The following is a 10567-nucleotide window of genomic DNA, read 5'->3' as shown; positions in this document are numbered from 1 at the left end:
CTCAAATGACAGGAACCCTCAGTTCCTCCAAAAGCCACCTCCCCTGTGTCCTCTGTGGTCCGGTCTCCCGGTCTCCCCGCTTGCCCTGGCTCCCGCCCGCCAGGCTCTCACAGCCCTGGTCCTGGCTCTTTCTTGCTCAGGGTCTCATTTGCTGCCGGCAGCTGCGCTGGGGCTGGGGTGACGCTTCATCGTGGGAGGCCAGGCGGGTGGTGGCCAGAGCGAGCCTGACGGCCAGGAAGGAGCCGTCCCGCAGCTCCCAGCCCAGAAGCTAGAGGCCTGTTGCTGCCTAGAGATGGCCCCGGGGTGGCAGGCTGCGCCCATACGCCCAGCAGATGGCTTCCCTGGGAGGAGCCTGGCAGATGTGTGGCTGGATGGAGACGGGGCGCAGGGGGGCACAGCTTGGGGCCACTCAGAATCCACTGTCAGCAGATTCACAGAACCCGACCCCCCTTTGCTCTTACCTTCTCCTCACGGGGGGTGGGGGGGCTGTTGCTGTCACCATGTGGAAGACTCGGTTCCACGCGGCTCCTCCTCTTGTCCAGGACCTGTTTCTCCTATTTCCAGAACCTTCTAAAAGTGCCAGCTCACCCAGAGGCACAGGACAAAGACTCTCGGCATCTGTCTTAGCCTCGGCCCTGCTTCCCGACAGGTGGGGGTGCACGGCTGCGAGTGACATGGGGGCTCCGCCTACAGCAACCCACCGAGAAGCAGGACCCAAACATGCATGGTGCTCAGCCACCTCCTACCCCCGTGGCTCTCCCGCTTCAGGGTAGGACCCCCCCCCCCCCCCCCCCCCCCGCCGAGCTCTGAGGGATGCCTTGGGCGACCAGGAGGTGTGGTTGTCATGAAGGGATAGGCCATGGGCCTGTGGGACAGGCTGGCGGAGCAGCACAGCACGTGGCCACGGGAGACGGAATCCGTGGAAAACAGGACGATCCTAACCCGGGCAGCGACGCTGCGGCGAAGGGGAGCGGTGTTTCTGGGTGGAGATGGGGCTGGAGACCCTGTGTTCTGTGTGGGGTCTCCCCTCACCCTCCACGGGCGAGGAGCGTCCTAGGGAGGGGCGAGAGGGGTGGCCTGGGGGATGGAAGCCAGTCCTACATCCCTGATCTCCCACCACAGTAGCAGCACCCCAACACCTTTCTGCACAAAGTGCAGAGACCAAGGCAATGAGCCGACGGGAAAGGGAAACAGCGGAGAAGCAGAGGACAGAACGGGCGGGCGGCGCAGACCCAGCCCACACCTCGAAGCTGGCTCCCCTCGGGCGTCTTACCCCCCCCCCCCCCATCTCTCCCAGAGCCAGTGTCCTCCCGCCTCTGACGCCCTCTGACCTGGGATCTCACCACAGACAAACTCTCCTCTGCCCCCAACCCTCCTCCCAGCCCCTGGCGCCTGCCTCCCGCCGCCCACTCAGTCTGACCCTCACTCTCACTCTTCCGCTCTCCCCCCCCCCCCCGCCCCGCCCATCCCTGGCCCTGCCTGACTCACTTCCAAGTCCCATTGACACAAACAAAAATTTCAGCACAACCCACTCCAACCGGTTTGGCTCAGGCGTGAGCTGCCACAGGGACAGACGGGCTACGGGCGGGCGGTGCTGGGCCACCTGCAGGCAATGGGCACCGAGGATGGGGCAGCTCACAGGCATGAGGGGCCGGACATGGAGGCACAGAGCGCGCTCTGCTCGCTGTGTCTGTCTCTGCTGGTGGAGGGCTCCTGGGCTGGCACAGCGTGGTGCCCATGACCTGCCGGTGGAAGGGACTCTGGTGCCTGGCACCAGGCACGCATGTGGGGCACCGCTCAGATGTGCTCATGATGATGCCGCCGTGGCTTGAATTGCCCCCATTCTTAGGACCCAGAATGCGGTGGGGGAGGATAGGCAGTGAGGCATGAGGGGCGTGGGGTTCCGTGAGGAAGGGAGCGCACAGCCAGGAGGCCAGGCCCTGGTCTGGGGAATCCTCCCAGCCATCTCCTTGCAGCTCGTACCCTAGGACCTGCCTCTGTAGGCTTCGTCCCGGACAGGGGAGCAGGGGCCTGAAGGGGACACTGCATCCAGCATGGGTGGGGACACCCAGGACGGGCGAGGTGAAGGAGAGAGAGGCCCTCCCTAAGCTGGCACCTCAGCATCCAGCTGGCCTCCCAGCACCTGGAAGGCCTCCTCCGTCCATTGCTCCATACGGACCTGGGGGACTCTGACAGGCAGCACTGGGGGGCATATGGCGAACGCGGAAGCTGACAAGACACAGGCCTGGGTACGGCCTGTGAGCAGACTGCTTTCCCACCCAGGCCTCAGTTTCCCTGTGGCTCCCTGGTCCCAGAGGGTGAGTCCGTGGGAAGGAGAAGGCAGGCAGTGGGGCCCACGTGAGACAAGGACCATCACGACACCGGAGCCCTCCCTCCCCGCCCCCACCCTGCCCCGACCGCCTGCAGCGTCAGGGTGGGCTGCTCTTGGCCCTCACCCCACCTTGGCCTGAGCCCTGAGGCTGGAAGGGGCTCACCAGTGGCCGTGGGGAGAAACTGGGAGTTTGGGATCCAGCCTGGCCCCTGCTGCCCTTGAAGAAGAGGTCACAGCCGTGGTCGTTGCTGAGCGTGGGACCTAGAGCCAGGGTGGGCCACAGGCACCCCTTCACTCATGGCTTCATGCCACGAACAAACATGTACTCAGTCCCACTGCACAGGGGAGGCTGTCCCGCACGGACCGCAGACCAGGGTGTAACGCAGCCTGAATCCAAGGCGCTCACAGCCCAGCCCCACCCTGCCCCTCGCTGCACATTCGCTGACTCCGGGGCACACATCAGGCTTCAGTGCCACTTGACTTGAAGCTGACAATTTAGCCAGGAGGTGAGGTGCACAGACGACGAGTGAAGGGCCGGCCTCTCGAGCCAGAGCAGGAGGCAGCTCAGATCGAGATGGCTCTGACGGAGCCCAGACGCGGGTCTTGTCCAGTGTTATGAGGTAAGTGGGCAACATGACCCGGCGATGATGGGATGGGACGCGTGCACGCTGGGGATCCAGGCCGGTCCAGAAGGGGGGCGCGGAGAGGCCGGGGCGAGTCCTTGGTCACTCCCTCGGCATCTCCTACATGTGGGTGGGCCAGGCGGTCACTTTAGTTCCTTCTTCGGGTCTGAACGAGCTCCCTACCTCAGGGGGAAAGGTGTCAGCAAACCCAGAGAGGCGTCCCGCACCCTTTCCCCTCCTGGCTCCTCCTCGGAGGATGGGGGTGGGGTGGGCAGGCACTGTCCTTGGTTCTGCCTTCCCCCGACGGGGCTGAGCCCTCCAGGAGACGGGACCTGCCAGGGCCTGGGAGGCCGCCGGCTGGCAGGGTGTGGGATGCTCAGTCCCTTCCCACCCGCAGGGCCTTGCCCTGGTCCTCCGGCCGGTGCCTCTCTCCTTAGCCACCGGGGCCTCTGCTCGCCTCTCTCTTTACAGCCCCTTCCATGCTGCCAGGTGAAGCCTGGAGCTGAGGGTGGAATCCCACCCCCAGGTCCTCCCCTCCCTCCCCAGCGCCCATTAGTCCCGGCCAGGGGGCGCGGCTGCAAGCCTCTGTGCCAGGCCCGGCCCCCAGACGCACCTGTTCTGACCTGCTGAGCAGGTTCCCAGTTTCTGCCGTAGCTGTTGGCCACGGCGTGGGAAGCAGCTCTGGGGGAGCTCGGAGCTCCCATCACGGCTTCTGGGGGGGCAGCTGCCGCTGGGTGCAGAACGGGGCCAGGTCCCCTAGCGGGAGCCCCAAGGGGACGGGCAGGTGCGCCAGGGCCCAAGGACCTGTGACCCTCCTGCCTCCGGGGTCGGTGCCCTCTCCAGCCCTAGAGCTGGCGCCCAGGGAGAGCCCGGTGGCACTTCAGGAACGCGGGGCAGCTCTGCGTGGGACCAATGCCCCTGGTCCTGGGAGCCGACATGCAGGGGCCTGAGGCCTGGCTGCTGCTGCTGCTGCTCCTGGCGTCACTTGCAGGTAGGCCCCCTGGAGCCCACAGGACCCTCGCTTCTGAGCCACCAGTGCTCCCCCCCCCCCCCCCCCCCGCCATGAGGCTGGACTGAGGATCCAACCTCTCTCTCACCCAGCTGCTGGCCCTGCCCCCGGGGTGTCAGGTAGCTCTTCCCCTTGGTGTCCCCTCCTGCTGAGGCCCCTGGGAGGAGAGATGAGGTGACCGGCAGGGAGGAGGGTGGGTTGGAGGGGCCCTTCCACCAGGGTCCCCGGGAGGAGCCCTCACCTCCCTGCTGAGCCCGGAACTGCTGAGTGGCACTGAGGCTGACTCAGGGGTGAGCTGGTTCCAGTCATGGGGTGTGGGGAGCTGATGCCCAGAGAGGGACGGGGGTTTCTCTCCTTCTCTCTCCCCGAGTCCCAGGACCAGGTGCCTGGTGGGGGCTCTGGCCCCTCTCTTCCCCTGGACACACACTTAGATCCCAGGTGGTAATGAGGTGACTACTCTGATGGGTTGGGGTCTAGCTGCGTGTGGTTCCCTTTTGCTCATCCCTGTCCCCATTTCCTCACGTAGACGCCTTGTATTTCTGCCGTCTAATGTCTACGGAGCCGAGATAAATGACAGGAACTTCTAAGCTTCCGATGGGACAAGACCATAGTGGGCCATGCCCAGGGCCATGCTTAACTGAGACTCCTTTCCTTTGGGACACGGGGACCTGCCTACATAGGACTGTCTCTCCCCAGTCCCGGGAGCAGCCACAGAGCCTGGTCGTCCAGCAGGGCCCTTGCTTCCGTGCCCGACGGGCGATGGCCCTGCCTCACCCCAGCTGAGGCTGTCAGGGCAGCTAGCCTGGCTGTGTGGCCCAGCCTCCAATCACAGGGCACTGAGCTTCTACCCCCCACCCGCACCCCCCATCTTCATTCCCCTTCCCCACAGAGCCCTTCTCACTTGCTCAGGTTGCCGGGCCTGGCGGCTGGGCAGCCACTTGCCTGCAGGACCTACCCACACCTTGAGGATGGTGTGGCTGTGTCTCAGGGCGGGGCAGATCAGAGAGGTCGCAGCCCCAACTCCCTCACTGTACGGAGGGAAACTGAGGCAGAGAGGCCCTCAGGGTTAGAAGCAGGATGTCCTGAGCCAGACCCGGTCCCTGCACCCTTCCATGGCCCAGAGCTTCTTTCTAAGAGAAACCCAGGGAGGGCTTCCAGTTAGGGCGGCCTCGGCCTGGCCCAGGCCTGACAGACGGACAGGGGACGAGGCAATGGCATCGCTCAGGCCTCTGTTTCGGCTCCTCCGCAGCCGCTCCCGGAGACTGAAGGGTTTCTTGTCTCTGAAAAAACCTTGAGTTCTGGCTGTTTCTGCTCTTTATTTGTTAGGGGACCTTGGGCAACACAGAAACGAGTCTTAGACCCAGAGGCGGCGGTGCCTCCATGGCTCCAGCCCTGAGGTCCCGGAGTGAACGGTCAGGCCCCGCGGAGGGCGGTCTGGCTGCGGTGATAAGGGGGTCCTGGCTGCCTCTCTGGGTGGGACCCAGGCTGGCTTCACCCTGGACACTGTCCTGCCCCCCCCCCCCCCCCGCGGGCCCTGACAGAGCTGAGCCCCAGGGCCGTGCCCCACCCCTGACCGAGGAGGAGGCTGGGGAGGCGCCTGCACCAAGGCTCTTTGTTTCTCTTTAATGAGATGAGTTTCCGGGTGAGGTCCCCTCCCTTCTCCCTCCCCCACCTCCTGCCCTGGGCGTGAGGGACCCGTGTCTGCTGACACCCTCAGTAGCTCCTCTTCCCAGCCGGGTCTGGCCCCAGTGGGCCCGCAGGGCCAGGGGTGGGGGCTCGCCAGTCCCGCCCTCACCCTGAGGGGGACCAGCTTTTAGTCTGAGGCTGGTTTCCTAGAAAGGGAGGCACATCCCTGCTTTTCTACTCCTGGGGAATCTTCCCCACCCAAGGCCAGAAAAGGGGGCAGGGAGGACACCCCAGGACCTCAGTCCTACCCTGGTGCACAGAGATGGCGGCGACGGGCTCATCGCAGAGCTCACGGCCCCAGCCTCTAGTCTAGACTGCAGCCTTGGGGTCCTGGGGTCCCCAGCAAAGTGGATGGTTAAGCCTCGTGAGGGAGAATGCCTGGGCTTTCTGGCCTCTGAAACGTGCCCTTCTGAACCAGGTCTGGGGAGGAAGGTGGGGCGGGGTGGGCAGGAGCTGAGTCGGGAGGGAGCCCGTGGCTGGACCTGGGAGCGGAATAAAAATGGAAGGTGAGGCTGGGAACTGGGGCCACAGCCCGGGGAGGAGGGTGCAGGTGGGACCACGCCGCAGGCAGGAGCCGCTGGCCCTGGCCTTTCCCATCATTCTGTGCCCCTCCCCCCACTCACCTCAAATTGGTGTGTGCTGAGAGCTGAGCTGAGGCTGGGATTTGGGTGGGGCAGAGCTGGCCACACTTGGAGGGTGGCTGGCAGGATGGGGGGGGGGGGCGGGTGGTAGGATCTCAGGAGTTTGGGAGAAGCTGAATTCTGGGTCTCCCACCCACAGTGTGGCTGTTTGGTGACTCAGCCGGGCTCAGACTGGCTCCGGGGGGTTTAGAGGACTTATCTGAGCTGGAGCTGCCTGGGCCAGTGGGGCTGCCTCCAGGCCTGCCCTGCCCCATTGTTCTCATCCCCGCTCCTGCTGCGGCCCCCTCCCCAGACGCTCATCGGTGGGTGGGCGCTTTGCCCAGGTTGCTAAGCTGGGGGCTTAGGACCATGGGAGGTAAGGAGGGAGGTGGGTGAGCAGAGGGAGATTCTCCTGGTTTTACTCTGAGGCCAAGGTTGCCCAGGAGGGAGGAAACAGGGCTCCCCTTCCAGGTCCTTTCTCCCCCCCAATGTCACCTGTGTCTTCTACTCTCTCCCATGGAGGCTGCAGTGGTGGGGGGGGGGGGGCGGGGAGGACAGCGGTAATGCGGCTGAGACCCTGGATGACTTGGACCCTCCCTTAGCCCCAGGCAGCATCCTCCTCCCACCAACCCACACCAGACAACCCTCACCCAGCCCAGGGCCAAACAGGGTTGCTTTGGTGGTGGCAGCAGACATTCCCAGGGAGAGGCCTCCTCCGGCCACAGGTGCTGGGGGCCCTGGGGAGTGGCTGGGGGAGGAGGGGGAGTCCTGAGGACAAGGGTGAGAGAGCTCTTGTTCTGTGTTGGGGAGCCCGTGCTGGCAGCTGCCCAGGGCACCCCCGGAGAGACACGACTTCATCGCCGGGCCCTCCACCTGAGGTGACTCTGCCCTCAGTGAGGTGGGAGGGCACGTGAGGGCCAGTCCGGACGGACACAGCCACCCGCCACCCACCAGGCAGCCGGGACAGGAGGCATGCACACACCAGGGGACCCACGTCCAAATATTCGCCACCCGCACTGAGCCCGTGGGACAGGGGTATGTCACACACTCGTGTTCATGCCTTACCACAAGCACAGACATTCAAGAAGGTAAGGCATGAACACGAGTGTGTGACACCCCGTCGTGCAAGGAGGCAGCCTCACATGCACGTGAGCCACAACCAGAGCAACAGGCCCTCACCCAGAGCTGCACGTCCAGACCCACAGGCTCACACTCCCCTCCTGGTCCTCCCTGACCCGCCCTGCACCCCGGGAATGCTGGAGGGAGCGCCCCTCCCAGGAAGAGCCCCCCAACCCCAGAGACACTCCGTGGTGGCGGCCTCAGTCCCCTCCCGAGGTCACAGGCCAGGCCTCACACCCAGGAAAGTCGGGACAAAAGCTCAGGGTGGGAGCAGCCAGGACTGGAGGACCTGTCTGGGAGCTGGTGGCGTGGGGCCTGGCCGGGGTGGGGAGGCCGAGGGCAGGGATCCCGTTGGGCCAGTTGGGCCTGTTCTTCCCCTTGCGCAAGGTGGTGGCTGGTGGTGGCTGTGGCTCCACAGCACGTCTGAATCACCAAGGTTCCTGACCAGCGTCCTGGGCTCTGGGAGGAGGCAGGGAGGGTCAGAGGGAGGAGTGCGGCCAGCAGAGGCCACGGGCCTCAGCAGTGTGCAGCAGGAGGGTGGTGGGCCTGGCCTGGCACTGGGTGCTCACACAGTGACCTCACCTGGCAGGCGACTCTGGTGACATCATCCTTTGCTCTGGTGACATCATCATGCGATGCCAGGTAGGTGCTGGCTGGGAGAGAGAAGGTTGCTCTGCGCTGGCAGCTGAGCTCTGGATCCATTTGAGCCCAGCTCTCTCCCCTGAAGACGGCACTGAGGACAGTGGGGCTGTGGGAGCAGCCGAGGGCTTTCCTGCCTCACTGGGTCCTGTGCAGGCCTTGGGCTTGTCTCTGGGGAGTGTGGGTCTTGGGTCACAGTGGGGATGCAAGGATTGGACTCAGGCATGTGCTGGGCACTCGATGCCTGTTGTGCTCTATGAAGTCATTTTTTGGGGAAATGTGGGTGATTAGTGGGGAAGGGGTGGCAGATGGTTGGCAAGTCTCAGGAATGAGTGAAAAATAGGCCTCTGACATTGTCCCAGAAACAGTCTTTAGAAGGGCTCTGTGCCTGGCTGAAGCACTGGACCTCTGCGGCCTGCAAACAGCAGTGCTGGGCGCAGGGGACGTGCGGGAAGCCCACCTCAGGCCTGCCCTGGCAGCCTTGCCTTCCTGTGTCCAGAGGGTGTGCTGGGAGAGGCGCAGGCGGTTAGCTGGACTCCCAGGCTGGGCTGGGTGGGACCGACGTCAGCTCAGGGCCCTGGCATCCAGCCCTGCAGGTCTGTCCTGTCCCTTTCAGGCTCTCCCAGCTCCCAACAGCATCCTCCTCCCCCCTGCAAGCAGGGCTGCAGGCCCCTCCCTCTGCCCCTGCTGGGCTCTGCCTCCCGGACCCTCGGATCCCTGTAGTTGGGCTTCTCTGTATTACCCACCCCCATGCCCGTCCACCCCTTTCTTTTCTTTAAAAAAATATTTTTATTGATTTCAGAGAGGAAGGGAGAGGGAGAGAGAGAGAAACATCCATGATGAGAAAGGATCATGGATCGGCTGCCTCCTGCACGCCCCGCACTGGAAATCAAGCCCGCAGCCCGGGCCTGTGCCCTGACTGGGAATCTAACCGTGACCTCCTGGTTCACAGGTCGACGCTCAGCCCCTGGGCCGGCTGGCCTCCACCCCTTTCTTTTTTCCTTTGCACTGAACCCAGCTAACCAGTCTGTCCTGCCTGCACCCCAAGGTTGGCAAGGTTGCCATGCACACCCCTCCCTGCCTAGCCCAGCCAAAGACTGCTCCTTCCTCCTGGGCCCACCCTCTCCCCCTTCTGCCTGTCTCTCCTCCAGTCGCTCATTCACTCATCCAGTCATCAGTAAACAGGGATTGAGTATCAATTATGAGCCAGGAATGCAGACCACACGCTCCCATGGGAAGCACTGAGTCAGAATCCACGTTTCCACAGGTGATGTGAGGCCCAGCCTCTCCTCTGAGGAGCTCAGCCTGGTGGGAGGCAGCTGCAGCCCCGGGGTAAACGCTGAGCGGGTGAAAGCAGGCAGCGGGCAGGCGCCGGCACACAGGAAGGAGGGCATCCGGGCGCCGGGAGCAGGTGTGGGCAGCGGCCTTGAGGGTCTGCGTCTTCCCCTCTCCCCCTGTGCGGGGACCAAATCCTGCCCTTTCCCAGGAACGGCGCCTCCTCTCCCTCCTAGTTCAGGTTCTCGCTTTCCCGCCGGAGGCACAGCACCCCTGCCTCCCGGATTCGTGACTCGCGTTTCCTCTTGACCAAATCGGAACCCCTCTGCCTGGTGCGGAAGGTCCCGGGCGGCTGGGCTCCAACCAGGGACTCCGGACCTACCTGCCTCGCTCGCCCTCCTCTCCGCCTCCCAAACCCGGTCCTCTCCGCCCACCTGGTCGCCCACAGCCCGGCCGAGTCAGAACCCACCCCAGGGCTGTCTGCCCCACGAGCTGTGAGGCCTGGACAGGGCCTGCTCTGCAGATGAGGCTCTGGGGCAGATGAGGCTCCCTGGGCAGATAAAGGTCCCGGGGCAGATGAGGCTCCGGGGCAGATGAAGGTCCGGGCAGATGAGGCTCCCTGGGCAGATGAAGGTCCCGGGGCAGATGAGGCTCCCTGGGCAAATGAAGGTCCCGGGGCAGATGAGGCTCCCTGGGCAGATGAAGGTCCCGGGGCAGATGAGGCTCCCTGGGCAGATGAAGGTCCCGGGGCAGATGAGGCTCCCTGGGCAGATGAAGGTCCCGGGGCAGATGAGGTCCGGGGCAGATGAAGGTCCGGGCAGATGAGGCTCCCTGGGCAGATGAAGGTCCGGGCAGATGAGGCTCCGGGGCAGATGAAGGTCCGGGCAGATGAGGCTCCGGGGCAGATGCCCCTGCCACTCGCCCTTCCACCTGGCCCGCGTCCTGGTCCCGAGACGACCAACCGACCGACCTCCTCTCTGAGCCCCGGCCTCGGCCTTCCGGTCTCAGGGACTGGCTGGGGCAGGCGGGGAGCCCCCACACACACCCACACCCACACCTTCCTCCCAGGAACCCGGTCTCTCCCCTCCAAGCAGGAAAACCACGCTCTAAGAGCCTCCCGGAGGGACCTCCCACACGCGGCTCTCACCCGCCTGGGCCCCTGAGAGCCATCTTTCCGGGACGGGGCGCAGGCCTGCCCTGGGCCCCCGTTTTGCGCACTTCAGAACCGCGCGCCCCCGCGGGCAGAGCCTGGGTCCCTCCCGCC

The 10567-nt window shown here is 64.8% G+C and overlaps 1 protein-coding gene across 9 annotated transcripts in view; it reads left to right on the top strand.

The window, feature by feature from the left end:
• The first annotated feature begins 705 nt into the window (after positions 1 to 705).
• NECTIN4 (nectin cell adhesion molecule 4) overlaps positions 706 to 10567 on the top strand; it is a 16528-nt gene continuing 6666 nt past the window's right edge. Inside the window, exons 1-2 of one of the 9 annotated variants that reach the window (XM_036343996.1) lie at positions 3538 to 3946; positions 9296 to 9439. In XM_036343996.1, coding sequence (XP_036199889.1) covers positions 3868 to 3946; positions 9296 to 9439 — 223 coding nt within the window. In that variant the 5' untranslated portion in view covers positions 3538 to 3867. Of the gene's footprint in view, positions 770 to 3537; positions 3947 to 8009; positions 8032 to 9295; positions 9440 to 10567 lie in introns of those variants that run through there. The other 8 variants (XM_036343993.1, XM_036343994.1, XM_036343995.1 and 5 more) reach the window with 8 other exon arrangements.

Source organism: Myotis myotis, unplaced genomic scaffold (genome assembly GCF_014108235.1).
Source record: "Myotis myotis isolate mMyoMyo1 unplaced genomic scaffold, mMyoMyo1.p scaffold_m19_p_18, whole genome shotgun sequence".
In the NCBI taxonomy this organism is placed as follows: domain Eukaryota; kingdom Metazoa; phylum Chordata; class Mammalia; order Chiroptera; family Vespertilionidae; genus Myotis; species Myotis myotis.
The sequence above is the reverse complement of the archived record's forward strand: the minus strand, read 5'-3'. Positions and strand labels throughout refer to the sequence as shown.